At 48.6% G+C, this 28,000-nt stretch overlaps 11 protein-coding genes across 12 annotated transcripts; 8 read left to right on the top strand and 3 right to left on the bottom strand.

Moving 5' to 3' along the window:
* Window positions 1–67: 67 nt before the first annotated feature.
* Pmar_PMAR017687 (Neurofilament triplet M protein, putative) lies at window positions 68–2,072 on the bottom strand (the record flags this gene model as incomplete). The annotated part of the gene is made up of 2 exons (XM_002776769.1): window positions 68–1,742; window positions 2,068–2,072. The coding sequence occupies 2 exons, from the start codon at window positions 2,070–2,072 to the stop codon at window positions 68–70; spliced, it is 1,680 nt and encodes a 559-aa protein (XP_002776815.1).
* A 281-nt stretch (window positions 2,073–2,353) lies between these two features.
* On the top strand, window positions 2,354–4,058 carry Pmar_PMAR017688 (p53 binding protein, putative; the record flags this gene model as incomplete). 2 transcript variants are annotated; one of them, XM_002776771.1, is made up of 9 exons in its annotated part: window positions 2,354–2,751; window positions 2,804–2,927; window positions 2,972–3,159; window positions 3,208–3,338; window positions 3,389–3,453; window positions 3,503–3,568; window positions 3,609–3,703; window positions 3,753–3,925; window positions 3,965–4,058. In XM_002776771.1, exons 1-9 carry the CDS (start codon window positions 2,383–2,385, stop codon window positions 4,056–4,058), a joined length of 1,305 nt encoding a protein of 434 aa, XP_002776817.1. In that variant the 5' UTR covers window positions 2,354–2,382. The 2 variants fall into 2 exon arrangements, with proteins under 2 accessions (XP_002776817.1, XP_002776816.1); XM_002776770.1 differs by having other exon boundaries at window positions 2,978–3,159.
* A 1,027-nt stretch (window positions 4,059–5,085) lies between these two features.
* On the top strand, window positions 5,086–7,263 carry Pmar_PMAR017689 (hypothetical protein). The gene is made up of 5 exons (XM_002776772.1): window positions 5,086–5,200; window positions 5,764–5,832; window positions 5,876–6,307; window positions 6,353–6,459; window positions 6,866–7,263. The coding sequence occupies exons 1-5, from the start codon at window positions 5,101–5,103 to the stop codon at window positions 7,199–7,201; spliced, it is 1,044 nt and encodes a 347-aa protein (XP_002776818.1). The 5' UTR covers window positions 5,086–5,100; the 3' UTR covers window positions 7,202–7,263.
* A 2,082-nt stretch (window positions 7,264–9,345) lies between these two features.
* Window positions 9,346–9,544, top strand: Pmar_PMAR017690 (hypothetical protein; the record flags this gene model as incomplete). Its single annotated transcript, XM_002776773.1, has 2 exons — window positions 9,346–9,439; window positions 9,474–9,544. The coding sequence occupies 2 exons, from the start codon at window positions 9,346–9,348 to the stop codon at window positions 9,542–9,544; spliced, it is 165 nt and encodes a 54-aa protein (XP_002776819.1).
* A 917-nt stretch (window positions 9,545–10,461) lies between these two features.
* Window positions 10,462–11,775, top strand: Pmar_PMAR017691 (cdc73 domain protein, putative; the record flags this gene model as incomplete). Its single annotated transcript, XM_002776774.1, has 8 exons — window positions 10,462–10,584; window positions 10,619–10,769; window positions 10,810–10,976; window positions 11,034–11,127; window positions 11,176–11,275; window positions 11,380–11,496; window positions 11,542–11,644; window positions 11,698–11,775. The coding sequence occupies 8 exons, from the start codon at window positions 10,462–10,464 to the stop codon at window positions 11,773–11,775; spliced, it is 933 nt and encodes a 310-aa protein (XP_002776820.1).
* Window positions 11,776–14,832: 3,057 nt separating this feature from the next.
* Window positions 14,833–16,616, top strand: Pmar_PMAR017692 (Cycloartenol-C-24-methyltransferase, putative; the record flags this gene model as incomplete). Its single annotated transcript, XM_002776775.1, has 12 exons — window positions 14,833–14,947; window positions 15,002–15,101; window positions 15,147–15,254; window positions 15,304–15,396; window positions 15,515–15,560; window positions 15,623–15,747; window positions 15,857–15,973; window positions 16,020–16,078; window positions 16,122–16,265; window positions 16,315–16,369; window positions 16,422–16,547; window positions 16,589–16,616. The coding sequence occupies 12 exons, from the start codon at window positions 14,833–14,835 to the stop codon at window positions 16,614–16,616; spliced, it is 1,116 nt and encodes a 371-aa protein (XP_002776821.1).
* Window positions 16,617–17,506: 890 nt separating this feature from the next.
* Pmar_PMAR017693 (hypothetical protein) lies at window positions 17,507–19,339 on the bottom strand. Its single transcript, XM_002776776.1, has 6 exons — window positions 18,915–19,339; window positions 18,550–18,690; window positions 18,441–18,503; window positions 18,248–18,393; window positions 17,773–17,892; window positions 17,507–17,729 (listed from the first exon to the last, which is right to left on the bottom strand). The coding sequence occupies exons 1-6, from the start codon at window positions 19,239–19,241 to the stop codon at window positions 17,606–17,608; spliced, it is 921 nt and encodes a 306-aa protein (XP_002776822.1). The 5' UTR covers window positions 19,242–19,339; the 3' UTR covers window positions 17,507–17,605.
* A 1,288-nt stretch (window positions 19,340–20,627) lies between these two features.
* Pmar_PMAR017694 (ubiquitin specific protease 66, putative) lies at window positions 20,628–21,892 on the top strand (the record flags this gene model as incomplete). Its single annotated transcript, XM_002776777.1, has 8 exons — window positions 20,628–20,724; window positions 20,795–20,945; window positions 20,992–21,080; window positions 21,151–21,202; window positions 21,258–21,425; window positions 21,478–21,594; window positions 21,651–21,754; window positions 21,801–21,892. The coding sequence occupies 8 exons, from the start codon at window positions 20,628–20,630 to the stop codon at window positions 21,890–21,892; spliced, it is 870 nt and encodes a 289-aa protein (XP_002776823.1).
* Window positions 21,893–23,105: 1,213 nt separating this feature from the next.
* Window positions 23,106–23,272, bottom strand: Pmar_PMAR017695 (hypothetical protein; the record flags this gene model as incomplete). Its single annotated transcript, XM_002776778.1, has 1 exon — window positions 23,106–23,272. A coding segment is annotated over one exon (167 nt), but the record flags the coding sequence as incomplete, so codon positions are not given.
* A 1,016-nt stretch (window positions 23,273–24,288) lies between these two features.
* Pmar_PMAR017696 (hypothetical protein) lies at window positions 24,289–24,620 on the top strand (the record flags this gene model as incomplete). The annotated part of the gene is made up of 2 exons (XM_002776779.1): window positions 24,289–24,386; window positions 24,521–24,620. The coding sequence occupies 2 exons, from the start codon at window positions 24,289–24,291 to the stop codon at window positions 24,618–24,620; spliced, it is 198 nt and encodes a 65-aa protein (XP_002776825.1).
* Window positions 24,621–25,006: 386 nt separating this feature from the next.
* On the top strand, window positions 25,007–27,899 carry Pmar_PMAR017697 (hypothetical protein; the record flags this gene model as incomplete). Its single annotated transcript, XM_002776780.1, has 3 exons — window positions 25,007–25,654; window positions 25,699–25,848; window positions 25,903–27,899. 3 exons carry the CDS (start codon window positions 25,007–25,009, stop codon window positions 27,757–27,759), a joined length of 2,655 nt encoding a protein of 884 aa, XP_002776826.1. The 3' UTR covers window positions 27,760–27,899.
* Window positions 27,900–28,000: the final 101 nt, after the last annotated feature.

Genomic DNA, 28,000 nt, shown 5'->3' on the forward strand with positions numbered 1-28,000 from the left:
GGTGAAACTCCAATGTTGAACACAAGTATTCGCGAAGAGGTTAATGGTTGTTAATAATAACATGTTATCAGTCGGAGTCCGAGTCCCCCATCCTGCTCTTCTTAGTAGCTGCTGCTCTCATCCTAGCCTTTCGGGCTTCTGATTCTCTCCATATAGCGAACTCACCTGGTTTAAACGGTGGTAGACTTGGCATGAAGGGCAGATCGTGTCGCTCTAACTCTCGTGGTGGAGGCGCTTGCTTGGCTTCTGGTGGTTTGGTCGTGCTTTGTGGAGGCTCTTGTTGTTGTTGTTGTGCTTGAGTCGTTGCAATCACGGGTGTTGGGGTAGAGGGTACAGCCGGTGCCGGTGTTGCTGGTTGAGTACTTGCCAATAGTGAAGTGGTGAAGTTGACTATTCTCGCAGTGATAGTCGGGTCGGTGGATTGGGCATTATCGTGACCATTCCCCGACTCCACAGGCTTGTCAGTCGTCTCGGCTTCCCTCGTCGACCTCCCACGGCCATCATTATCATCAACACCAGTGGTTCCCTTCTCTTCCTTGTTCCTTTCCTTCGTTCGGCTCCGTTTCCGGCCTTCGCCGTCACTCCCCTTCCTTGCACGTCTGCTCTCCTTAGATCGTGTTCTTCTGGAAGCACTCCTACTTCCCTCCTTGTGAGCAACTCTCTTTTTACCAGTTCTGTCAGGCTTGTCCTTGCTGGGCTCATCGGAGCGCTCTTTCTCCAATATCTGGACTTCTGTCTTGTCATCTTTCTTTTGCTCGTCCCTTCTCAGTTTGCCGCTCTCACCATCGGTAAGTCCTTTGGGCCGGTCCCTTCTGGACTTTCCTCTCTTCGAAGTATCTTCCCTATCGTTGTCTCTCGAATCTTTAGACTCGTCCCCCTTAGACTTCTCCCTCGAGGTTTCCCGTTTGGTATCATCCTTAGACCTTTTCGACCTGTTCCTTTCGGACCTCTTCGACGACTTCTTCCCTTCCCCGTCTTCATCTGGTTTTGACCTGCTCCTATCGGACCTCTTAGACGACTTCTTCCCCTCCCCGTCATCATCTCGTCTTGACCTGCTCCGTTCGGACCTCTTCGACGACTTCTTCCCTTCTCCGTTCCCAGCTCGTCTTGACCTGCTCCGTTCGGACCTCTTCGACGACTTCTGCCCTTCCCCGTCCTCATCTGGTCTTGACCTGCTTCTTTCGGACCTCTTCGACGACTTCTTCCCTTCTCCGTTCTCATCTCGTCTGGACCTGCTCCTTTTGGATCTTTCATTTCTGTCCTCATCTCGTTTGGATCGACTCCTCGTTGAGCGCCTCTTCCCATCATCGTCTTCACCTCGTGCAGACCTGCTCCGCGTGGATCTCTCCCTTCTGGCCGGCCTCCGCTTTTTACTCTCATCAACTCCTCTGGATTCTCCTTCCCGTTTCCCATCCTCTGTGAGCTCCGTCTTCTCGGCCTCTTTTGTCCTACTGGAATGACTCTTACCATTTTCACCTCTCTCCTGGCGCCTAAGTTGACTCTTGTCCCGACTGGAGCTTCCATTAACCGGTCCAGATTCCGAAGTACTTTGATTTCCTTCTTTCAACTCGCCTTCCTCAGTGGCTGCTTGCCTTCTTTGTTGCACCAATTCGCTCAGCAACGTCATCATTCTACTAGGGTCTTCCCCTTCGCTCTTCTGCTGTGCGAAAAGCTGTAGCCCCGTCAGTGCCTTGGCTGCCAATAGTATACCCAGCTGTCGTTGTAAGCATTGATTCTCTCGTCTGAGTCGGTCCAACTTTCGCTCCGCCTCCTCAATGCTGATCATTCCGCTACTATCAGTTGTCCTCTCCCTTGAGGACGGTGGCTCTTCCTGGATATTCAGTGGAGGAAGGAAACTGTGTCGTTATGAGCGATTCGCATTCAGCGATGCGCGCTCCGGAATTGCTCGATTCACAATGCTGCAGGGCGCTCGAAAACACCATTTCCAGGTCCCAATGAGAGGAGTCTGTTTCCATTTAGGACCTAATGCAGCCAGGACGGTTCGTATGCGATTTATGCAGCTAGAGCGTGGAGTTGCGGTCACCCGTATTGAATTCACTGTTGTACTTCATTTCCAGTTGATGACTGGGGGGGACTGTACGACATTTTGAATGACCGTGGAGCTCTTAGTTTCCCCTAGCTTCTAATAGTTCTGCAGCTGCTGACCGAAGCGTAGCCTTGGTTGTTGTTCGTCTACGTTGGAGGTTGACGAAATTGCTGGAGAATGATCGATATTTAAAAGCGTGTTTACGGCCCATTCACGTTGTATTGCGTTAGTGCAATTTTAATGGGAAGGGTTACGGACGTTCGTGAGTGGTTACAGCTTCTGTCGTCTTAGTCGTCAGTATGCAAAGAGTGTCAAGTCATCACCAGCCTCAGTCGATGGGTCTATTAGAGGGTTCTGATTCTATTAGGGACTCTACTACAACAACAACAGGGCAGACTACTCCCTTAGCGATGGATCGAACGATAGCCACTGGGGAATCGGGACAAGGAGTGATTACAGGGGAGGGCTTGGGGCAACCACAGGACAATAGATCGAAGTCTGAGGGAAGGAGTCTTGCTATTCGAGAAGCTGAGCAAAACTACGGCAGCGATGCTCGAGGCAACGGAGAAGGGCGGCAATCCCAAGGGGAGATGATGTCGGTCCAGCAGCAGCAGCAGCAGCAGCCTCAGCCGGTTCAACGCCAACTCACTCAAGAGGAACAACAGGGGATCATCATTGCTCATCATCAACAACAACTTCTAATGGTATGTCATGTATTATTACTACAGAGCATTTTAGGGTTGTATTTTCGTTCAGATGCAGCAACAGTTCAGAGGAGCTGAATCGTACGGAGTCGCGTTGGATGGGCAGCAAATGAATGCTGTTTTTGCTACTGGACAGGGGATCGGTTATCAGCTCCCATCAGCGTTCCTTGTGGGAGGTGGGCTTTTGGTTGGCATAGACTGGTTGTGATAATTTGACTAGTCTTAGGGAATGAACATCATCATCAACAACAACGGTATCATCACAATATGGGTGGTTTCGGTACGCTGAATCCTAGTACAACTATTCAGTCGGAGAAAGCACGGCAGACCGAGGGTAGCTGGCAGTGTGAACTATGTGGCAATATCAACTACGCCAGCAGACGCTTCTGCAATATGAATAAGTGCCACGTAGGATATCCCTGCACGCATGTACATGGAATTTTGAGGTTACTCTAGGCCCCGAGACCTTTGGGAGAATGGCGATGTGTCTGTGGTAATATTAATTATCGGAACCGTTCTGTTTGTAATATGCGGAAGTGTGGTTTGCCGCGGCCGATGGACCTCCAAAGTCCAGCATTGCTTTACAAGTAGCAATTCGCATTTTGTATTATGTTTTCGTATTTTCGTTCATCTTTAGTCAGCGCGCGGTAGAGTCAGCACAGCTACAACAGCAGCAACAAGCCGGATTTTCTGAACATAATGGTAGCTGAGCTTCGGTCAGTGGCTGTATGTGTAAAGTGAATTATGTCAGCGGTTCCAACAGTGCCGTTACCGCAGACCGTGGAGGAAGGAGTGTTATTGGCACACCAGCAACAGAGTAGGATAGGATGATGATGATGTGGTTATAGTTGTTGCAGTGACTGGGATGTGGGTGTGTTCGGCATGCAACAACGTCAACTACCCTCACAGGACTGTGTGCAATGGTCACCGTTGCAAGCGACCGCGACAGGAAGTAGTATAAGTGTGTAATAGTGGTCGATCGACTTGACAGTGGGTCGTAGGTTGACCCAGTGTATGCACAACAACTTGGCGCGGTATATGGCAGCAGTGGCAACAATCAGTCTCCGATGCTTATACCCAGTGCAGCTGGCCCTTTCTCTCCTCCTCTCACTGGTAGTATGGATGCTCGGCATGGAGTAGTGGCAGGAGATGCGATACCCGAAGGATCCTGGACGTAAGTACTATGATGAGCTTTACTGTTAGGATCCATCAGGTGCTTGGAGTGTGGCAATTTGAACTATCCTCGTCGTCCTTTCTGTAATAAGCGAGGTTGCGGTGCAGCCAGGCCGGAAGGTCATGGAGAATAGTGGTGACACTGGCAACGTCAGTCGTGTCACCCCTTCACCGTGTTGGATGAGTGGCACTTAGCTTGTGGATCGAGATGGATCACTGAACTGATTTGAATTCTAGAGAAATCCTATTTGTGTCCCGTCGAGGGGCTTGCGGGTTCAGTCAGTGAAACTGATTCGTTGTTATGATATCATTGACTAGTCGAATGTAGAATGCCGCTGTTGCCAAGCTGGTTTTCACATTGTCGAAGCCCCTTTTCTACCAATTGTATTAATGTAACTTCTGATTATCATATTTATTGCTGTTCACTAGGGAAGACTCGTACGGTTTTTCCTATAGTGCTAGCGGTTGGTACTCGAGGTAAGGTGATCTTTTTACTACCGTGGATGCCATTTTCTATCAACCCAGTGTGACGAAAGAATGAATTCACGATGGTGAATACTATCATCATCATCGTAGCGGTCTTGGTCGTATTGAGGTGGTGCTCGCGGTGAGACGGAGTCACCGTGGTACCACTATCAGTAAGCAAACAGTGGTCGTGAAGCTCCACTATTCCCAGCATTCAAAGCAACATCTTGGTCATCGTTATTATGTTCGGCAGCATCACCGGTTTCATGGTTGCCGTCGCTCCACAATGTCTGTTGCTGTGCTAGTATAATTGTATCGTATTGCTAAGTCGAGTGGTAGTAGCGGCATGTCGATTGGGCTCTTCAGCATCGTCCTGTTGTTTAGTTTTCGCTCTGGTGGAGTTTTCGTTCCACGACCCTTCCCATTGTTATTGTTACAGGGTCATCATCATCATCATCATCTGCCGTTGTTGTTATTGTTCACAAAGGACTTGGTATAACGCGCTACACTAGTAATAATATATCTCCAATATCATCACTCCTGCGACCCTTGCTATTCTTTTTCTCCGTGGATGATTCTGTTTGGCAGTCCGGCTGTGCTATCACCCTTATAGTCCAATAATACCTGTCTCGGATAATTTACAAGTTGTCTGCATTTTCTCTTGCGTTTTTTCAATCGCCGTCAATTTCCACTCGCAGACCATCAGCAACGATGACGCCCTCTACTGCTGCCCTCAGTTTTGAAGACGTAGTTAAAGTAGAATTCGACTTCGCTGTCAGGACAGTTAAAAGGGCGGCTATTAAGTTTTCAGGTGGGGAATCTAGTCGCTATAAAAAGTGCGTTGTAACTTCTCGCCTGGTTATGTGTGTATAAGTCCAGCGTTTATATGGGAATCGCTCGCTTCCTCTGTTGCTGTGAGTAAGCGGGAATGTAGGGGTGTTGCGAAATGAATTTGAGAATTCGCAGTTGTTGAGAGTTGCATGGATATGACGTGCGCAATACGGGTTTGTGGTGATGCTGAATATAAAGGGACAGATTTAATATCAAGTTTGATATCAGAGTTCTAGTAGTATGTTGGTATGGAGAAATTAATCTTGATGGGGGCATTCAAAAAAGTAGAATTGGAGTGTTGAGAGGCGTTTAGAATTAATAGGTGGGAAGCAACGTGTGAGAATTTGTGAAAGAAGTTTGAAAATGTGATTTTTTCACGCACGATTATGTCCACCTAGCCTGAAAGTATTAATATTATATTGAGGTATACCTCGGTTTATATCTGTGTGTTACCACCGGCGTAGCGATATTCAGCATGCATGATACGAGTGCATAATATTTGATACCACCTTTAGCTCGATACTCACTGCTTATTCACCTCAGAAGTCGACGACACTGTTGATGCTGATAGTACTTCATTGGCAGCAAGTCCTCCGGGTAGCCATCATTTAGGTAGAAACAGATACTCGTGTGGGACGTCAGTGAGGTTCTACAGGCGCGTTGATACAGGCGCTTATATCAGAGTTACGCGGTCGAAAGCCACATGTTGGGCGTGAACTACTCCATGCTGTTAGTCACGAGTTGGTCCTCTATGGTCACTTACGGTCACTTGAATTTTACGAGGGACTTGGAAAAAGCATCACAAATCGACAGAAAATGCAGTTCATTTTTCGCGGAATGCAAGATCCTAGTTTTGACGGTGACTTTGTGGAAATATTTCCTGACTTGGTTGGTTGTGGCGTGATAAGCGTGGAGAAAGCCTCTCTCTACACACTACGAAGGGAACCATATAACTTGTCGGAAGAGCAGACTAGAAGACTCGTGTTGGAGCTAGTTGAAAATGTTTGTGATGATGTTGATCAAACTGTGGCGATGGTGAGACGAATGTATCACCCTTCGGAAGTAGCTGAGTCCAATGCATGTTGGGGTGAGTGAGGGCATCTTGAATTCGTTTTGCGCATGTACGCCGCAGATGCAATTATGGAGACCATGTTTTTTGATGATATAGTACGACTGTCGTCTCAGCAAGAGGAGGATGTGCGCAAGACAATTTGTGGCGTTTTCCCGGAAGCGAGTGAAGTAATTTGTTGACATTTTGTGAGGTGTTTTGTCGTGGCCAGTGTGGGAAAATATGCACATGCTCAACTACATGTGTCACAAAATAGACAAGTGACAAACTTGGATTCTCATTGTCAATCTTGATTGTAGCAAATGTAGATTGTGACAAACTCGAATTCTCAAAGTCAAACTTGCTTGTAACATTGTCATTCTTGTCTGCTCACTTGTCAAACTTGCACGGGAAAAGGTGTACATGTGTTGGTGACGATATAGAAATAATGAGGAAATTTTGGGAAATTTTCGTTGGTCCGTGTACACTTCTACCCGAAATTCGTGTGTAAACTTGTATAGTTAGTGAGGAAACTCCGGAACTTAAATGAGAAAAGTTAGTATATATTCTTCCAACACTGGTTTATGGGTTTGTTAGGCCGTAGAGAAATGGATTCAACGACGTGAGGAAGAAGGCGATACGGATTCTCTGGACTCCTTCGTGGTCTCCGATCTCGATGAATTTGATGATGACAGCGATGGTGCTACAGAAGCTACTACAGCTTCTGTCGAGGGGGAAGGCGCTATTGAAGAGGACGATGTGGATAATTATATGAGTGCTGTTGATAACGAGGAACGAGCGGTGGAGGCATCAACTGAAGGTCACGGTCGCCTCAGAAAGGCTCGGGATGTCCCCACGAGAAGAGACGGTATTGACTTCTCCTCGACGGCGGACAATAACACGCGATCGAATAGTGAGAATGATTACGAGTGATAGTATCAGACTGTCAGTAGTTCCGTTCATTAAAGCAGACGTAAACATGATTGATAGTATAGCGTAGTTTTTGTGACGTACTTGAAGGGTTTTACGCCACGTTTTGCGTTGTAACAAAGTAGAGGCAGCTGAAGAGGCCGTATCAGTAGGAGCCGACCGGCGTTCCTGGTTCCGGATTGGGTGACTCTCATACCGCTCCTTCGTCTTCTCCTCGATACGTTACGTATACCTTCAACCTAAATTTGATTATCTCTTAGAAGAGATAGTCAAATTCAAGTTCAGATGTAAGGGCACATCTGAACCGTGATCTGCACGTCACCTGTCATAAGTCACGTGCACGCGTCTTACCTAGAATGACGTGCGCTATTTGCATGAGACGCGACAGATGAGACGAGACAGATGTTGCTCGAGATACCTTAAGGATTTTATTCCGTTCGACGGTTTTTACCTATCTGGTGTCACCTACACTTCTATGTTGGGTTCTACAGTCCCCTCACAAAATGGTGGAGAACCCGGGCAACCTCAAGCTCATCGCGAGTGTCGTACCCTTTACGACAGCCTACCTGCTCTCCTTCCCGGACGTGTTCCCCCTCTACTTCACGATAACCTGCGCTTCTCCCCCACAGATGGACAAGAGTTCGACGCTGCTCTGACAAATATCCTGGTTGGTCTGTTATCACGCCATGTTGTAGCGAGCCGAATGACTTACCTGCTTGAGCAGAGTACAGTGCTCACTCGCCTAGTCTCCAATGGTATTGCTGCATCTACCCCGGTTGATTCGACTTTTGCCCAGCATATGCCTGCCGAACTATACACGGCCTCTTACCATATGCTAATCTCTTGGACTAAGTATTGTGCTGAACGTGATGGCCACGGTGCAGACTACGTAAGGGCACATCTGAACCGTGATCTGCACGTCACCTGTCATAAGTCACGTGCACGCGTCTTACCTAGAATGACGTGCGCTATTTGCATGAGACGCGACAGATGAGACGAGACAGATGTTGCTCGAGATACCTTAAGGATTTTATTCCGTTCGACGGTTTTTACCTATCTGGTGTCACCTACACTTCTATGTTGGGTTCTACAGTCCCCTCACACAGAAGAGACTCCTCTGGATTAGAGAGCATAGGAATCTCCTGTGGCTCGCCCAGGTATTTCTTTGCTCATTGTGTTGAGTGGGCCCAGTATGTTGTCCTCTGGACGTGAAGGGGTATGTGTATATACCTTGGTCATTAACACTAATTAGGTTTTGTTCGCAGCACTTGAAGTTGAACACATAACAGGTTTGAGTGGATGTAACGGAAGAGTGTGATGTGATAGTAAAGCCCCACGAACTGGATAACACAAGTACTGATGAGCTTGTAGTAGAGGTAGCTGAGCTACGGAGACTTAGGAGAGAGAAGGGTAACGTGTCCTCCTGGGAGCATTAGTTATGGATCTCAGGAAGCACGCAAGCACATACAGTATTGCTCGAACGAAAATGGCAAACGCGCCTCGTCTCGATGGCGGAGCGAAGTAATATGGAAATACGATGTACCATATTACTGCTCTTGTTGTATCCGACGTTTTTTCAGGCCATCAGCATGCACTACCTTCTGGTGAAGCTTCAGCTAACCATCCTCACGTTGGAAAGGACCTATCAGCTTCTCATCGAGTCTCGTCCTTCTGTATCGATGCTCCCTGGCCCTCTGGACGGCACTGCTACTTGTCAAAGGTAATATCGGATTATACAACGGCACCCTCGATGGGGTGCTCCCGTTATATCAAAAACGGGGTATAATGAGGCCTTATTGAGCTGTCGGGTAGCTGTCAAACCGCGTGCTGTAGTGAGGCCTTATTCACGTCTCTGGACCGGGAAGATCGCGGGGTCTACTGGAGTGCTGAGTAGTACTGGTTTACAACACCCCAGTGGAAGGGTTTAGTTTCGAGCTTATTAGCATCTCGGTCGTCCCCTGTAGGTGTGTTTTTGTATCGAGTGTGAGCGGTTTCCGACCTGCGCTCAGTGATTGATGTTTAATAGGGTAGTTGAGGAGAATCGCGAAGAGAAAGGTATTAATTCGCTCACTTATACATACCACTACCGGCTGGAGAAGCGATGTTCTGACACCTCAACAAGTTCGCAACAACGCATATCAGCTACCATGCGGCAAGAGGACAGCGAGCTAACCAACCCCACTCCGGTGGAGAGTCCTGGTGCCACAGCATTGCTGCGGCAGCAACGTGTCGCCATCAGATGTAACGGTATGGCACTACTAATTTTTGGATTCAGGTCGTTGGATCTGGTCGTGGCCTGGTAGTCTCTATGATGCTTTGCAGCTGAGGAAAGGTGAGGAAAAGTAAGGAGGAGGACTATGTAGTAGCGGTGGAGGTCATTGGCTCACCTGCGGGGGTAGTGTATCAGCGTTGGGTATTTCGTGGCGCGTGACGTATTCTGATCGCAGATTAGACACGCAGCACTTATACCTCCACAGACACCTTAAATTTTCAGCTCAACTGTTTTTGCTACTGGCGCTGATTTTCCATGTTACCATCCATGGTCATCCTCGTCGCGTGTTGTGTTCTCATCGGCTGTAATGGCATTCCGAGAGTTGCAGTTGATCGACGCTTCTCCAGTTTGTCTTTTCCTATGGTGGGCGCCTTGCTGCTACTCGAGAGCGAATGGCTCCGTCCGATTCTCACTACACTTCTCACGTTCATCATTTTGAAGGTCTGTCGACGAGTCTGGCCGCAACCGAAAGTCCATAGTGACACTGCGGACTCTGAGGAAGAGCACCGAGAGCAGCAGCAAGCAGCTGAAACAGAGAGTAGTAAACCAGTGCGTTGTCACCAATCGTCGGAGCAGACTTCTGGATGCCTTGCATTCCTCGCTGCGGGCAACCCTTGTAAATCTGTTGGTAGCAAAATTGGTCATCATCGGAAAGTCGTCGATAGAAGTGACCAAAAGTCTGATAGAGAGAAGCGGGCTGCAGCTCGTGGGCAGGCTGAGCTCGAACGATTCATGTTGGGGTACTGACAGGCTCCGCCTTCACGTATCTACAACTCTATGTAAAACTTGGTCCTACTACTGTACATTTGCTACTTACACTATTTTGTGGATAGTTTTTTGAATGTGTGTGACCGCAATTTAGTAGCTATTCCTCCATGGAGTGTAACACATTGATAGCATTACTTACCACCATCGTTTGCCCTTCGAATAGGAGAGTTGCGTTGTTGGTGTAGTAGTGTTGAAGGGTGGAATTGGTAGTACTTGAGAGGAGATGGTTGGGCATACACCGGAATGGATGAAGACTCCTGTGAAGCTGGCTGTATTGCGGAAATACGAGGCGGAGTTGCAGAGTAACGGCAGGCGCATTCTCACTAATAGAGTAGATGAGATTACGGTGAGGTGCTGGGGTATCTTGTTCTCATCATCAGGACGTGAAACAAGACTTAGCTGTTCGATATGGTCGGGAAGAGCTTGGGATGTCTACGGAGGATCTGCCCTCGGCTGAGGTCTTTCTGGGCCATCGGGCTCGCTCGGCCCCAGAGAGAATGAAGGATAAACATCAACAGTCCAATTCGACAGGTGTGGTGGTCTACGAGTGTTGGACTGGACTGGGCAGCAGGTGCGTCGAGAAAGGGGACGCGCGGTGCGATGCAAGACGATGAGAATCCGGCTAAGAAACGACCGCGTAGCCACTTGTCGACTATGCCTCACGCGTCGATACCAAAGGCACGGCCGCTCATTGAGGAGATCAACGACATCGCACAAAAGAAGTTCAAACCAACTATTGTGAGTGATGGGGCATGACTATGTCGTTGAACATGAGTTGAGATTGGTGTGGTTTAGGTGGTGCCGTCCATCAGCAGCAGTGCTTCTCGTATTAACATTCTCAATGCGAAGAAGTTCTTGGAGGAAGGAGTCTATCAGGAACCCGATCCGAGTAAGCACACTCCAAGATGCTACTCTTGGACGATGCATCATCTTGTAGGGAAAATGGCGAGGCCTGAAGGTCCGGTGACGTTCAGTAAGAAGGTTGGAGGATTCACTTGGGACTTCAGAATCGTCGACAGCGTCACAACTTTTCGAAAGTAAGCCCCGCTATCCTCGCCACTTGCATTCGAGGTCAGTCTTGCCATTGTGTTTCGAAGGACTTCTTCTGATCATGAATGGAAAGAGCTCGTTTATGAGTTAGGAATGACTGGAAGTCGTGCGTTGCTATAATCCTCGACGGCAAGAGGTGGCAGTTGAAGCATTGGCCCTTCAAGTCCGAGGCTGATCTCTTCCACAGTGTACTGGGAGTGAGCATAAGGTCAGCTGTGCTATCATCGAGCTGATGCATATGGTTGGGGGGTAGATACGAAGACGATGTTGCTGATCCCCAGACGGTTGGAGGAACGTGGAACGTGAAAACGTTGAAGCTGAAGAAAAACCAACGGCATACGGATGCTGCAGTTCAGGTGAGATTCATTGTTATGAGCAGTCGTAGATTGGAGTTCTCATCTCTGGTCAGGCAGCCTTCTGGCGGGATGTGGAGGCCTTCCTGGCGCAGCCTAAAGTCCGTAGATTCGCAAACGGGCCGAGACTATGATATTGCTGCTGATTTCTCTAATTCCTTTTGCGTTTTAGTTGGTGGGGAATTCGATGTGGTGACTGCCCTTCTGGCCAGTGTCGGGCGGGCGCGTCCTCCACTCGTCATCGAGTCGAGGAGGGCCACAGAGTGAACTATCTATTGAGTCGCACTCCGACCAACGAAGTGTGACTCAATCGACAGTTCACTCATGGTCGAAGTCGGACCCCATACTTGATGTAACGATACGCCAAGTTGGGGAATGGATTGTTGGCCGTCATTGCATGGGAGTAGCAGTTCTCCAGCCGATTGGATGCTCGACGGAGACATAGACTGCATGCGTAGTGTGATGCTGTGATAGGAGGATATACGAGCCGCTCCTGTTGGTCAGTCTGCTTCATATTGATCGTTCGCTATATGTAAATTGATTCCGTTCAACCAGCCTCACCTAACTTCGTTGTCCTAGGTGTGGCTCATGTGTGCGTGCGGTAAACGATTGATTACTGTTGACACTCCTGCCAACCTTGTTGACCCCAGCTGAAGTGTTATCTAATTTCTGTATCTACTTATGGGATTGTCTGCCAGAGTCGTTAGCATCAACTGTCTATAGTATTATCAATCGACCACCTGATTGGTCCACACAAGCGAGTACACGCCTTGAAATGCGCGTGTGTGCATGGTGTCTCCAGTGCTGTCAGCACAGTAGAGACTCTAGTACACTGCAATTTCGGTTAGAAGGTGCTGTTCGAACTCCGTTAAGCACGCGATTGTTCTGGTGGCTGCGATAACCTACCGGTCGAGGCCTAGGGTCAGGCCTAATACTTAGCCGCGGTCAACAAGGTCGGCAGGGGTGCTAACAGTAATCCTCGAAAGAATCCCCCGAAAGACTCTGAATGTAATCGATCGTTTGATCCATGCACACGTTATCTACGAATAAGGCTCTCGCGCTCGCCTTATACTGTCTATTCGGCACAGGCAGGGCTGCACAGGCAGGGCCGCACAGGCGGACAACCACGAAAACGTAGCTGTCGATGGCCGAACGGAGTCGATTTACATACTGAGCAACTTCTCTGCTTCACCGCTTGAATCAGCAAGGGGCATGCGGCCCCCCCGCATTCTGACTATTAGCGCACAGTTAAAATTCGTTTCATCGTCGATAGATCTAGAGCATATCCGATCGATATGTTCTACACTTCCACTCTGTCAGAGCTCTTCAATGCAAGTTACAAGAGGTGTTCAACGGACCTCTCCTGATTCCCAAGAGCACTCCTAGGATCGAGTTTTACATGTGTAATCCATCCTGGGAGCACTCGCGAGGCTCAGGAGGGTAGTATCCCAAGCCGTACAGTTCAAATTCGGCACTTTTCAACTCGGGCACTTTTTTTTCGTACAATTCCCGGCTCGGACACCGTCTTTCGGGCAATATAATCCCAGACACTATTAGGCGAGTTTTTTCAGACAATTCCAAAGTCGTACAATGTAACGTAAAACTCTCGTGCACTTTAATCCCATACAGTGCAAACTCATGCAGTGTTAACCCATCCACCCGATTTTTTTCACTGTAGTTTCGCGAATCATTCGCGAAACTATAGTGAAAAAAATCGCGCGCGCTCCGCGCGCCCTCGGAATTGCCGACTCCCATTGGGGGTCGCCAATGGGATCGAACTCACGACCTCCTAGATGTTTATCAGCATGTCTGACCATTACGCCAAAAAGGCATACTAAACTCTATACTCTGTTCTTGTCTTGTTCCTGATCAACTTCTTCGACCGTTACATGGCGCTTAAGCCCTTGTCACTAGTACTACTGTTCGACACTCTTCCGGGGATATAGATTCATTTGTCTCAGCACTCGTGAGAACCTGAAACTTCACTTTGGGTGGAGTCAAAATCTACTGTGATGGCACCTTCAAATGTTCCTCCAGTTTGTTCCGCCAATTGTATGGGATTCATGTGAAGACGAGTAATTATGGTTCGCCCGTTATTCTGTGTTTTTACAAGCGAAAACTAAGAACATTTATGTGGATTTTTTGTATTTACTTGATGAGAAATGCCGCGATCTCTTCGGTGATGGTCTCAACATTGAACACGTGATTCTTGATTTCGAAAGTGGCATGCTTCGAGCCATACAAGCTCTAATGCCACAGACCATCACAAGTCTTTGCTTGTACCACTGGGCAGCAGCTCTCTATCGTAATCTCTGTAACCTTTGCGAGGCATTCCACCACATATAAAATTCTCTGTGTGTTACTTCGACTCCTACTTTCTATTATATTTTACTAACATAGTGGACGAGTTCGACGAGTTCGCCAGGATGTTCTCCAGAATAGAGCAGGGCGATGCTCTCGTAAAGTCACTACCAATAGAAAGAACACTGAAGGTACCTTGGAGAGAAGCATATGCTGCGACGTTCCCGGAGTACGGCGGCAAGTGTTGGTCTGCGACGCCCATCAGATTAGTGGATGAGAAATATATACAGTATCTCCGGAGCTGTAGCGCTACTCTTGAAAGGAGCAAGTCCCCTGGTAAGGTAGCTCAGCCTGAGAATCAACAAGCTTCCACCCTATCCTCTGATGAAGTGTTCATCACCGTGAACGATATCTATGACTGAGCATTGAATAAATGACTAACGTGTGAAGTCTTTTTGTTGACGAGAGCACACAGTTGTGTGATACCGTGATATCGATAATTGAATGATATCGTGATGATACTTGTGAAGTTTCATTTAACTATACCCAGTCCTTGAGTTGGCCGAGTGGATCGCTTAGCACTGCCTCAGTTGGCACTGCCCGAAGGGTGAGCGAGGAATCCAATGCACCAGTTTCCACTGTCCGGATTGGTACGGCTTCGTCGCCGGTTTCTGCCCCAGTTTCAACTGTCCGGAATTGAACTGCCCGAAAATCGTGAAACGCATTCACCGATTGCCCGAGTTGAAAAGTGCCGAATTTGAACTGTACGGCTTGGGATACACCCCTCAGGAGAGGTCTATTGACAGCTATCCGCGCCTCCTCGTGTGGTGGCTAAGTACTGGTTTCGCTGACCTCCCGTTGGTCGTCTGCAGTGTCTTGTATCTTCGAATATGTTCTCTCTCGAATATTTTCATCTGTGGCTCGTTGGTGCAATTTTCGTCGCAGTCGCTGCCATTTTCATCGGCCCTTTAATCCGAGGCAGCGACAGCATCATGGCCATCATCAGTAACAGTCTTCACTCACTCTTCAACAAGTCTGATTGATAATCATCCAGTTTAGGTAACGACAGGAAGCACATCTTTGAATCCTATGATTCCAAGTTCAAGGGGAAGTCCGAATCGACAACTCTCTCCCATGACGACAAGGCCTGTACCGACGAGTAATGGGCTCCTTCCCTCATCGTCTCGAATGCATCACACGACAGATACTACAGAATCGCCACCGATTTCTACGAGTACGGTTGGGGCCAGAGTTTCCATTTCGCGCCAAGAAGAAAATTGGAAACGCGAGAGGCCTCCATCGCCAGACTTGAGTAAGATCAGTATACCTTGATTCGAGAGTAACGACTGGTTATCTTCCAGGCATTTGATTGCCTTGAAGTTGGGATTGAAGGATGGCTCGAAGGTCGGGGATTTAGGCATGGGAGTTGGAGGACCACTGAGATCTGTTGTTGGGTACGCGCATGTCCAATCGACTGGCCTATCTACTGCTATTCGCGTTAACGCTACTTCGCAACACATGGAGAAAATGCTGCTGAGTTATTACGTCGAGTTGTATGGTTTCTAATCGTAGGTTCTGTGGCGCTTCGGTGACTGGCGTGACCATCAATCAGTACCAGGTGAGGCATTGTTATTATAACCCGTCTTTTCTCCCACTCTAGTCATCTAATTCGCAATTTAGGTCGAGCGAGCCAAACGCCACACTCATGCTCTTTCCCAATGGATGAAGGATCGATGCCGTTATGCCCAGGGTGACTTCACTGATATCGTGCCTAAGGTGTTCGAACCAGGAAGCCTCGATGCCGTGTAAGGCAGTTGACATCTCTCTACCATGTGGGAGCATCTCTGATTCACATTGTGGAACACTTCGCTCCGCTGTGCTCGAGACGAGCTGACTCCAACAAACTCCTATCAGATATTACTGTGAATCCGCCGTGCACACTCCCGATCGTGTACCGACATTCACTGAGGCTTTCAAAGCCCTCAAGAAAGGAGGAAAATTGCTCACTTACGAGTGGGCGATGACCGACAAGTGGGCGTCTCTTCACACAGTGCTTTTTCGCTTGAATGCGTGGTAGATACAACCCGAAAGATCTTCGGCACAAGAAGATCAAAAGAGCTATCGAAAGAGGGAATGGTGGGGATAAATCAATGGGCGAAATTCGCCTGAGATATTTCAGGTATCGCAAATGTGATTCCGGCTGAAGATGTTGTGAAGCAGTTGAAGAAGGTAGGCTTCAAAGTTATTGAAGATTATGATATGTGCGAGGCTGCCAGAACGGTCAATGGGGTGATGGACATCCCGTGGTATGAGCCCCTTGCCAGTAAGCAAGTCAAGAGTTGGAGGAATACGATGTATGGTCTTTTGCGCAGACCCATGGTCCTTACAGGGAATGCAAATGTCAACTTTAGGCCGGGCTTTCAATAAGTAGGAGATGCATCATCATCATCGCTTCGCGTCACTCTATTGTCTCTGTTAGTGCCTTCGTTACCCTACTCGAATTCCTCCGTATTGCCCCCAAAGGCGCTTCCGACACCGCTAAAATGCTGGCACAGGGAGCGGAAGGACTCGTCGAAGGAGGGAGATCAGGAATTTTCACGCCCACGTGAGCTTGGGAGCCGCGGTAACGCCGATATTTTTTTGCAGATATTATGTTCTCGCCGAAAAGATGTAACTAATTTTCAAGCTTTGTTTGACAACGCAAACAGAGAAGATTTTTTTCCTATTCTTGATGGCAAATGATGAGTATATAAAGAAATGCGAGATGTTTGAGTTGTTCAAGTAGCAGAATTCGCTAATAAGAATACCGCATATACAAGTCACCACAATGCGTCAATGCATCAAACCTAATTATGTCTGATAATAGTCCGATTCCCAAACGCAATACACACCGAGAATTGACATTGGACAGTGTCTGTTTCGATGTGTCATAGACAATCGTCTCATTGGACTCCATTACATTCATTTTCGAGGATCGTTGAAATATCTCCCCTCATTGCTCTCATGATTTGCATGAACATCTGCCGGGATAAGAAAGGCAGAAGAGGCCTTACCTTATTCACCCCGTTCGCCACAGCGGGATCGGTCATAGAGAATACTTGCAATTGCATTACCCCATTAACGATGGATTGAAAATCGGTCTGCAACCACGGTTGAGCGTAGACTAGTTATTGACGGTATATCCCACCACAATTATTTATGGCATCCCCGACAACCTCCTGGACGGCCGGCGAAGCGCACAGTTATTCTTTTGTAAAGTTTCAAGGAAGGATCCGGCTCATTCTCGAGCTGCCTCACAGGTCAACACGATGTGGATGAGGAGTGACGAGCTCAGCGAAAAGCAAGTAGAACGTCAGCATGTGTATGTTCACCTTCGCATCGTTTTCTATTTTCGGGCTCTCAAATTTTCGCTATCCCCAGTTGGATGGCTTCGCGAGCTTATTCCGATGTGAACGTGGTACGGGAAAAGAGACAATGGGAGGAGGAAAAAGGCAGTCAAATTTTCAATCGAAAATTAACAGATATCTCTCGTCACTCGTTTTGAAAAACTCAAAAGTGAAAAGACAGCGTCCCATAGAAACTAATGATACTTCCGGAAAATCAATCCAACAGTACTTATACTGCAACAGACGAAAACACTCAACGTGCGGAATCAAAGGCCGACTAGCTTCCAATGGGGGAGTAGTCACAGAACTCACAATAAGGATCGCCCTCGGAGGGATCAACTATTGAAGTAAAGCCGTAGCAATACTCAAACCAGTAGTATTTGCTGATGCCAATCGGCAGCCTGAAATAGAGGTATGCGACACGGAGAAGGTCTTCGGAATTACTTAGCCCAACGACTATCGAACTTCGATGAGGTCACCCTTCGCTTCTCGAGATGCTCTGGCGAATCGAAATGGGCGAGATACGCAGTGAGAGTCTGCTGTTTACACTCACAGAGGGGACACCTGAGGATCCGACGGAGGTACGGTAGTTTTATCGTGAGAATATATGAAAAAAAGGCGACCTGTAGCTCACATATGAAGTGTGAGCCGAATGGTCGACTTGCCCTAAGTATTAATGCAGTTTGCGTAATCGGTTAGTTGCATCTGTTATCGGTGTGAATATTAGTAGTGTTGTTATATCGATGCGTCTGTACTTAGTACTGGTATTACTAGTGTTATACTATAGACTCATTTGTACTTGGTGACACCAAGTTGGTGTAAGTATTACTAAGACGGTTACTAATCGAATACGTGTCACTAATGCTGTATTACTAGTGTTATCATAATACTAACGTTTCGACCTCACAGGTGTGCTTACCATAAGTGACTGGAAGGTGAGAGTATAATAGGCGCGACGTCTCCAACAAACCAGGTCATCGCCTGATCTTTCCTCTCGATAAAATTCTTCTCCATCCTCTCCAAACAGGCTATTATAGTCTGCTGAGTCTGTGGCCAATCGCAAACCTAAGATTAAATGCTTCATACCACTCCTCTCTCAAATCCTGACTCACCTCCAGTGGTGGTGCTTCGCGTAATACGTCCAAAATTATGAGAGAATTGAATTTAACACTTTTCTGAGACGAACAAAATGAACCTCACCGGAGACTCACGGGAACCTACTTTCAACTTATCCATTAATTTTCGACTAGATGCCTCCGGGCCCAACGATTCCACTGCCGAGCCGTCCAGAACAGATACGATAACATCGCCAACTCTCACGTCGCGATCGAGAGGACGAGCTTTCTCATTCCACCGTGCCAGCTGAACGACAGCTATGACCAGTGGTGGAGGGATATATGTTCGCTTCCCTCACTAATTATAGAAGTTTACATACAAATTTGGATAGAAATGTACAGAAACCAATGAAATTTCACTAATGTTCCTCAGAATTTTCACACGCGTCACCTCCACATGTAGTTGACCATGTGCATATTTTCTCACGCCGGCTATAGCGTTTAGAGGTGATCCTAATGAAGAGGTCTTACTAGTCCAGTTTCGCCGATCTCAGCTGCTTCCAAGACGGTTTTCACACGGAGACCAGCGCCATATTCGTCTTCGGCTGCGGCAGGTAGGGATACTTCTGTCAAGACGGCACCGAGCTTGGTATCGTTGAGTTGTTTCTCGAGATATACTCGGAACATTTTAAGCATAGGAGAGTTGCTCGGGAAGCGGTACTGGGGTCTATGAAGAGGAACAATCATCGTGGCCGCCTCCTGCATGCGCTGTTCAGCAGCTCTTTCTATCTCATCGATACCATCCTTCTCCCGACCATCGTAGTTGTTAGGAGGAGCCGTATAAGTGGGGTAACCCATAGGGCGTCGTTGTGATTGGCGTCCTTGGTCGTAGGAGTCCCCTCGGGGGGTGTCGTAGTAGTGGTATCCTTGGCCAACTTGCGGTGGGTGACGCGATACTTCATCATAGTAATAGCGGCTAGTGGAGGGTGGGTGGTATCCAAAATCTTCATAGTGCGCAGATCGCGATCCCGACTGGCAGTCACTGCTGGGCCTAGAGGTTTGCCTGTCACATTCAGAGCCGCCACCGTTTTCACTGTAGTGCCCTCCACTGCCTGATAATCCACCTTCAGGACTGCCAGGCATTGGGGGAATTGAAGAGAACTTCACCGGAGAGTGGTAGTAGTAATAAGAGGAGCTCTGAGTGGTTCTAGAGGATGAAGACGTGTGAGGAGTTCTTGAGTGGAAGCCACTGGTCTCCATTACGACGATGACAGGTTACAGTGGACTACCCAAACGTAGGGGTAACCAGGGGGGAAGATATCTTCACAGAAGCTTGGGTGCGCTGCACAAGAAGTCGGCTACGGCAGCTTCGCTCCGCCGGCAGAGACTGACATGTTTGGCATTTTCATCATTAATGTATCACCGTCACCCAACTTGCAGTTTTTGTATGCCAGTATCGACAAATTCATCTTCGACTCCTCTACATATCAAGAGTACTGCTCATTTCAGGAAAAGATATTTTCGAGGTCGATTTAGGTACACCGGCACCCCCTCCCTTAGGCGCTCGTACCGATTCCGTGCCCGTCCGAGGCGGCTCCATCTTGCAGAACCGAGCAGCAGGCCTTAGCAGCTCTAAAGGTGAATAAAGGGCCGAGTTATATACACTATATAACCTCGTGTTAGGTTTCAGTGCTACGGCATCGTCGAGCGATGGAGGGGCCTCCCAGTACCGACCCCTCGCGCCACAACTTCGTTCCATCAGCACTCGCATGGCTGGGGGCCGACCAGATAAGGGCTTTCCTTCAGCGGCCCTTGATCGGAGATATCGTCGGGGGTGGGTTGACTACCGTGTGTGGGCCCCCTGTGGGAATGGTCCTGTTCAGACTGCAGTCGTCTTCCATCGGAAGTTCTATAGGCAGCTACTCCACTAGTGATGGGAGTTATCTAAGTACTAGTCAGAAGATCACTGGTCTACAGGGTAGTAGAGTGTAGTTGAAGTAATGCATTTTACTCTTTTTCTATCAGAAGAAGCGTCCAGCACATTGTTAAAACGTCCTGTGCCAGGTCCGAGTGATGGCAAGGATGGAGTTATTCCATGTGTAAGCCATCCTTCGCTTGGTCGTACCACAACTGGGCTTGTAGGCACCAGCAGCGGCACCTGTTGTCTCTGAGGAGACGACACTGGAAGGTAGTCGCAGTTGGAGGAATATACGCTCGCTGAGTTCAGGAATTTCCTCACTAATTATGGGAGTTTACACACTGCTCGGGGTAGAGAAACCAACAGAAACCGATAAGAATTTCCCAAAATTTTCTCAGAATTCTCGTATTGTCACCAACACATGTAGTTGATCATGTGCATATTATTTTTTCTCACTACTGGTAGGAGTGTCGGCTTTGCCATGATGTCTCAGGCGCCTCGGATGGGAGTGTGTCGGTTGAGGCCGCCAGCGTGTCACCATCCCTCCGTTTCGTCCCTGAGGGAGGCCTGGTGGGCATCAGGAATCTCGGCAACACCTGTTATATGAATGCTGTCCTGCAGTGTTTGCTGCACACGACTGAGCTGTATGTCTCCTGGGCTAGGCGTTGGAGGAAAGTCTCTGCTGATTAGGTATGATAATTTTGTGGCGAGTGACGGTTGTGGTGGCGAAATATGCTCAGCTTTTCGAAGCCTCATTCAGAACGCCTATGGTGATGGAGGTGGGCACAAAGCGAGCATTTGAAATAGAGATAGAAAAAATAGAGGCGTCACATGACGGGTAGTGTGCAGGTGGTAATGGACTAGCATTGGAGCCGAGGGCATTCAAGAAGCTGATGGGAAAGTGAGGCTATCGAAAGCCACATGGAGAGGAAGGGAGTTCACGTGTCTTGGCTTAGACGTAACAAGCATTGGGCTGGCAGCAAGCAACAAGATGCGCAGGAGTTCCTTAGTGACATACTAGATGCTATGAATACGGAGATGGGTGGTGGTAATGTGGATAAGGTGCCTGAGGGCAAGGCCTCTAGGGGCTCCTTATTGAGGCTATTGAAGAGGGATAAGGCAGAGTATTGCTGCCTAGGACGCAGGTTCGATTCTACTCTGGTGCATTTCTGTCAGATCTTCTCCGTCATCGGCGTCCACTGATAGTGTGCAGAGTGTCGTCTCTAATACGTTTCGGGGGGTCTACCTTTCCACCGTACATTGCAACTCCTGCGGTTACGAGAGTCAAACGAAGTAGTGGCTGTTGTTGTTGCCTATTCACTGCCCTAGGAGGTGTCCTTGTCCCTTAGGGACCTCTTCTATGTCCTGTCACTGCCTCTCAGTGGCTCAGAGGGAGGCTCGTTGTCTTTGGACGACTGTTTGAAACAGTTTAGGAAGGAAGAGTTACTCAATGGTGGGTAAAGGAAGAGGTAGTGGTGACACGGAGTGTGTGTCACCAGGAGATGAGCAATGGACGTGTGATGAGTGCAAGCAGCGGGTTGATGCTCGGAAACGGATGGATCTAGAGGAACTTCCGACAGTTTTGGTATGACCACGCACGATTGCTGTCTAAGGAGCGTGCCATTTTCTTAAGCAAATCATGAAATTTTCGATTCCTTCTCCGACAGGGACAGTTTCCCTCTGAAATTGAACCAATCGATACCCAATCACATAACGGATACTATATCAAGAGGAATAGGTGATACTCATAACCGTTTTCAAGATATTCAGACAAGCGCGATTCTCACCGCTCTCAACCGTGCCAGTTCCTTAAGCAACTCGACCAATGACAGTTTATTCGACAAAATAGATAAGAAACATGATGATTCATGATGATATGTGACCCCCTTTGCATGCCAGCAAGCGTGCTAGTCGGTCATCCACAGATTTTGTCAAGGCCGAGACTTCAGCAGATGAGATTTCTTGAGCAGCCGCCTGTATACCCTGCCAGAGCGATTCAACGTCACTGAACTGCTTGCCATTCGCGTACAGCTTCCTGAAATGATAGCGAGATGATTGCTCAGCTATAGCAGGCCTTACTTCTTGAGTATACTCCAGTATCTCTCTATCGGATTGATATCTGGTGAGTTTGGCGGCCAAACCATGAGCTTATCTCCCTTCAATCCTTTCTTATCCAGGTATTCTCGAGTAAATCTGCTCGCGTGGGAAGGAGCGTTATCTTGCATGAAGATGAGATCTCGCTTTCGTGCCCTTCCGAGCCTACGGTACCAAGGAAAGAAGCTCCTGTCCAGGAGTTTAGTGTACCTGCAAGTCAACGACTGTACCACACCTGACCTACGATGCTAACTCACTCTTGAGAGTTCATTTTTACGCCCTGCTCCACCTTCACTGGTCCTATAACTTCTCCCGCAATGATACCACTCCAGATCATCACCCCTCCACCCCCTTGCTGGCGTTTTGATCGGGTTGGATGGGCAGCGCCATCCTGTATCCATCCTCGAGCCCATCCATCTGGACCGTCCAAGGTGGCACGCGATTCATCCGTCCACAAGACTTTCGAGAAGTCTACCTTCATGTGATCCTTGGCCCATTTCAATCTCTTCTCTCTATGAACTTTCGTGAGTGATGGCCTGGACTTGGCCTTCACCACCTTCCCGATGGTGCGTAACACCCTGCATCTCGTACTTTTGCTATAATTCCCGATCCCGGCTGCCTCGAATAATTGCTTACTACTACTCAAAGGACTGCGACTGACTTCGTGTTTGACTCTCCGCCTCTCTCGGTCCGTTACCGACTTTTTATACTTCCCACCCTTCCTAGAGTATACCTTGGAGGGGTCCGCCAAGTACTTCTTGATCGTTCGATGATCTCTGGCGAGTTCCTTTGCAATATCGAGAGTTCTCTTGCCTTCAGCGAGCCTCTTGACAATGAGAGACTTCTCAGAGTCGCTCAAGTGAGCTTGTTTCGGCATACTACGGTGATTGTTGTAAGTTGCTTAAGGAACTGGCACGGTTGAGAGCGGTGAGAATCGCGCTTGTCTAAATATCTTTGAAACGGTTACGAGTATAACCTATTCCTCTTGATATAGTATCCGTTATATGATTGGGTATCGATTGCTCCAACTTCAGAGGGAAACTGCCCCTGTTGGGGAAGAAATAGACGATTTCATGATTTGCTTAAGAAAATGGCACGCTCCTTACATACGAGACGTTCAGGTGGTGTGTCTATTACGTTTCACTTGGTCGCCGTCGGGCATGGCGCGAAAAATAACGTGTCGGGTGGACGCACCAGTTGAAGGCTTCCTCATCAACACTGAGGCTTATGATTTGTATGTGCATCTCAGCTAGTCTGTTTCGGGAATCGGCCTAAGGTACGCCACCATAGAGCACTCGGGATCGAGTTCCATCGATTTTGGCCACTACACAGCGCATGTTTGTGGTGGAGATGGTAAATGGTGGAGATTTGACGACTGTAGGCTTAGACTTCTGCCGCGACTATTCCCATCGCGTTGTGTCAGCTTATGTGTCCGAGTTGTCGAGCGTGCCATCAAGTATAGTAACCAACAATACGTATTTACTATTTTACCGTAGACGATGACGAGTATCGTCAACCCTGGACGAGTAGTGATGAACTGTTCATACCCTGGAAGATTCAAGCTATCATATGCTGTGTGTCACCCTGTAAAATTATCCCAAGTGCAGCCATTAGTTATTACATGCCAGCCATGTTACTATTTGATTGATAAAGCTGTTGAGTGCAGTTTCTAAAAGTGTGGGGTGCAGGGATCGAACCGGGGACCTTCCTACTACGAGTATTGTCAGAAGCTCGCATGCTAGGAGCGTTGTCAATGTGGGGTTGTTTTTATTTCAAGCTGTTGCTGTTCACACACGCATGTTAATTTCTGACGAATTTGATCAACTATGTCGAGTTCTACGAGGGGTATAACGTGGGTATTTTCTGTTGCAGTTTGTCATCAGTCGTATCAACATGTGGAATCTGAAGCGAAGCGGAGCTGCTGCTGCTGGTGCTGGTGGTCTTCCCAAACCTGAGAACTACGCCAAACAGGAGTTGATCTACAAAATTCAGTAAGGAGCTTTTAGGCGGTGGAAGTTGGTCATTGATCGTCGACGGCGCGCCCCAGAAAATGTCCGTCGAGACTTTTGCGGTTTCTCTAATGTGAATATAGGACGGGAGTAGTATTGTCCTTTTCTTCTGTTAGGATTGCCTCAGTCTTTCTGGTGTCTGTCCGCTTCGTCCCTTGGGCGATGCGGAAGGCTGGGGTTATGGAGCCCTTGGGTGTCCCGGCGACTCGTAGATGAAGACTGTTCTTAGAGCCACTACATAGTTTAATAGACTAGTTCAGGATGGTGTGGTATTGGCATTGTGTTGTTGTTCAAGTGAAGTGATATCTCAATACGGGCATTACAGGGTACCCCATGGACTTGCCAGAGGAAGTTAAGGCGTCGTTCTGGTACGTTAACGATAGTTTGCGGAGGGAGGATCAACTCGTTTCACCTGATGTGGCTCTAGTTCGGACTTTCTCCGGAAGGAGTTTAGGTCTTCCTTATCGGCTGCTTTTATGCATAGCTATACTGACCATCAGTAGAGCCTTATCTAAAAGAAACTCCGGTAAACGGGCACTGCGTTCGGTGGGATCCCGCCTCCTTGAGTGCTTGCTCCTACTGTTAGATGAAATTCCAGGTAAATGTCAGTGACCCTGAGCAAGGATAACGTCAATGAGTTCATAACAACAGACCCTGACTCAGTTCCCGAGTGGTGGATGTGCCGTAAGGCTAAGAGACAAGTAAGGGAGTACTCATCCGAGGCAGCGGCAGAGGTGACACTCCCATTCGCAATAAGCCTCGGTCGTGGTTACAAGTTCGATTGGAGGGTGTATGTGGCGAATCACCGCTGGTGTGAGGAGCTGCTAGCTTTTGGAGGTATAGTGAAGGCGACGGCAAGCCGGCATGAGGTCAACCATCACTACCATTTCTACCTGCATTGTGGGAATGGTGACAAGTTGTTGCTGACTGAGAATACACTGAGGAGGTACGACACGAAGGGAGAGGTACATTGGATGAGGCAGAGCCAAAGAGCAGTGTTGAAGGCGTTTGATGAGGCCCTTGGCGTGCTGAAGGGAGAGGGATGGCAGTTGACCGAGATGGACGGGTGGTATTTCACCGGCAATTTCAATGCTACCATCAGAGACATGCTCGCTGAGTTCTTCAGCCATGCTGTGTTTGGGGTGGCCCTTGGGGACCCTACCTCGTCTGAATGGATAAAGGTCCTCGAGGACCCTGCTGTTATCAGCATACGAGAAGACCCCAACATGTTAACTGTACTGGACAACTACGTGGGTGTTGGTGTGTTGAGGTATATCGATCGAGCTTCCTTCAGGACTTGCGGTCTCGATGGGTACGTTATGTTCGAGAAAACTTTCGCTCGTTGGAGCTGACCAAAGCAGGAGGGAAAAACCTCTCTTGGTTGAAGCAAGAATATGAGAGCACCCATCGGCCCCAGGGCTCGGCGGGAACGGTGTCACTCAAAGTAGGATGATTCGCGTTAATCAGCATTTTCTTCGAGCCTTCTTCTTGACTTCAGGTACGGCGATCGGCCCTTCTTTACCCATCTCCTCAGCTGGGGTGCAGTAGAGAGGCCACAGAGTTGCCCTCAGGGGCTGGTGTCTCCCTCGATTTGATCAAGACTGATGGTAGGTTGGTGGCATGCGATTCTGGTGCCTTCTTCCTGCGAGTTGATACGGGTGGTAAGTCGGGGTATCTAAGAGTGAGCGACGCTCCCTATGATGAGGACCCTATACTGCTCGCAACTACCGATGTGCTACCGTGCCGCTTTGTAGCGAGGAGGTTTACGGTAGAAGAACTTGGAGGCAAGTTGTCATTAAGACAGAGGAGGCCTGTTGATGGGACTAAACCTCCTGTACGAGAGCTCTGCAGTGTTCAGCAGCCTCCTGTACGGGTACCACAACAGACTGGGTCTGGTCAGCAGCCTCCCGTACGGGTACCACAACAGACTGGGTCTGGTCAGCAGCCTCCTGTACGGGTACCACAACAGACTGGGTCTGGTCAGCAGCCTCCTGTACGGGTACCACAACAGACTGGGTCTGGTCAGCAGCCTCCTGTACGGGTACCACAACAGACTGGGTCTGGTCAGCAGCCTCCTGTACGAGTACCACAGCAGACTGGGTCTGGTCAAGAACCTCATGTACGGGTACCACAACAGACTGGGTCTGGTCAAGAACCTCATGTACGAGTACCACAGCAGACTGGGTCTGGTCAAGAACCTCATGTATTGGTACCACAGCAGGCTGGGTCTGATCAAGAACCTCATGTATTGGTACCACAGCAGACTGGGTCTGATCAGCAGCCTCCTGTACGGGTACCACAACAGACTGGGTCTGGTCAGCAGCCTCCTGTACGGGTACCACAACAGACTGGGTCTGGTCAAGAACCTCCTGTACGAGTACCACAGCAGACTGGGTCTGGTCAAGAACCTCATGTACGGGTACCACAACAGACTGGGTCTGGTCAAGAACCTCATGTATTGGTACCACAGCAGAGTGGGTCTGGTCAGCAGCCTCCTGCACAGCAGACTGGGTCTGGTCAGCAGCCTCCTGTACGGGTACCACAACAGACTGGGTCTGTTCAAGAACCAAACCACTCCGAATGGAAAATACAACCAAATTGGTCAATCCGCGCGAAAGCAGCAGAGGAAGAGGAAGAAAAGAGGCGCGGTGCACAGTCGACTCCCATCCCTCTCAGTATGGACGATGCTACGGACTTGTGTATGGATGAGATTGCTGTGTATCGAGCGGACGATGGGGTTGAAGTTCTACGTCATGGAAGGCACTGGAAGGTGTCCTCCAAGCCGGAATACCGTCGGGGCATGGTGCCTCCTTGGAGGGGACTCGAGATCGTTCTTGGTGATGGTCAAAGGCACTTTGGATGCAAGAAGATCACAATGCGTATCATCGAGTTGGAGAGGATTCTGAGTCTGGGATTGACCGAGTGTGACGACGACAACTGCTTGTGTCGAGTGAAGTACCCTGGGGTGGTCAATGATATGACGGGCGACAGGTGCCGCGATTCTACAGGCTTCAGCAGCACGGGGAAGCACTGGGATCGTGGGTGTCTAGTTCGAGAGACAGCCTGTCGGATGAGAGCTGGTGATGTGGTGACTATCCATCTGCAGATGGACGGGTCTGGGTTATTCTTCAGTGTTCTCGAAGTCATCGTGAACGGCAAACTCTGTCCAGTCGCGCTTGAGGCCAAGAGATGCGGCAGGTTCATCATTAAGGGGAGCGGGCAATGGGTAGTTGACCTTCTCCTAGGAGCTCACGAATTTGGTACACCCAACTATTCGGATCCATTGACGGCTGTGACGACTCCCTCCGTGGGACTTCATGGAAGTACGACGCCCTTGAGTGACGTTTGCAGGTGACGTCAACCTTAAATCTGTGCAGTATCACGAGCTTGGTGTATCATTCGACTTGGATTGTTAGATCGTATTATCGTGAAGCATGTCATTGGCATGCCAAAGTTGATTCATGGAAATGTTCAAATATCTTCACCCATAATGTGACTTCGAAGTAGATAGAGATTCTTTTCTCACATACTGCGGATTGTGTAGAGACAGTGTAACTCCTTCGGACGAAGACTGTAGTTAGTCGTATCAAAGCGGA

The sequence above is a fragment of the Perkinsus marinus genome, assembly GCF_000006405.1.
Source record: "Perkinsus marinus ATCC 50983 genomic scaffold scf_1104296953018, whole genome shotgun sequence".
NCBI classification, from domain to species: Eukaryota; Perkinsozoa; order Perkinsida; family Perkinsidae; genus Perkinsus; species Perkinsus marinus.

Bases quoted from the DNA above. Each gene is read 5' to 3' on its own strand.
- Pmar_PMAR017689 (XM_002776772.1), top strand. From the start codon at position 5,101: ATGACGCCCTCTACTGCTGCCCTCAGTTTTGAAGACGTAGTTAAAGTA. The intron at 6,308-6,352 runs GTGAGTGAGGGC...TGTACGCCGCAG, and splicing joins TGAGTCCAATGCATGTTGGG to ATGCAATTATGGAGACCATG. The intron at 6,460-6,865 runs GTAATTTGTTGA...TGGGTTTGTTAG, and splicing joins TTTTCCCGGAAGCGAGTGAA to GCCGTAGAGAAATGGATTCA.
- Pmar_PMAR017693 (XM_002776776.1), bottom strand. From the start codon at position 19,241: ATGGGTTACCCCACTTATACGGCTCCTCCTAACAACTACGATGGTCGG. The intron at 18,691-18,914 runs GTAAGACCTCTT...GCTGTCGTTCAG, and splicing joins AGATCGGCGAAACTGGACTA to CTGGCACGGTGGAATGAGAA. The intron at 18,504-18,549 runs GTAGGTTCCCGT...TGTTCGTCTCAG, and splicing joins AATTAATGGATAAGTTGAAA to AAAAGTGTTAAATTCAATTC.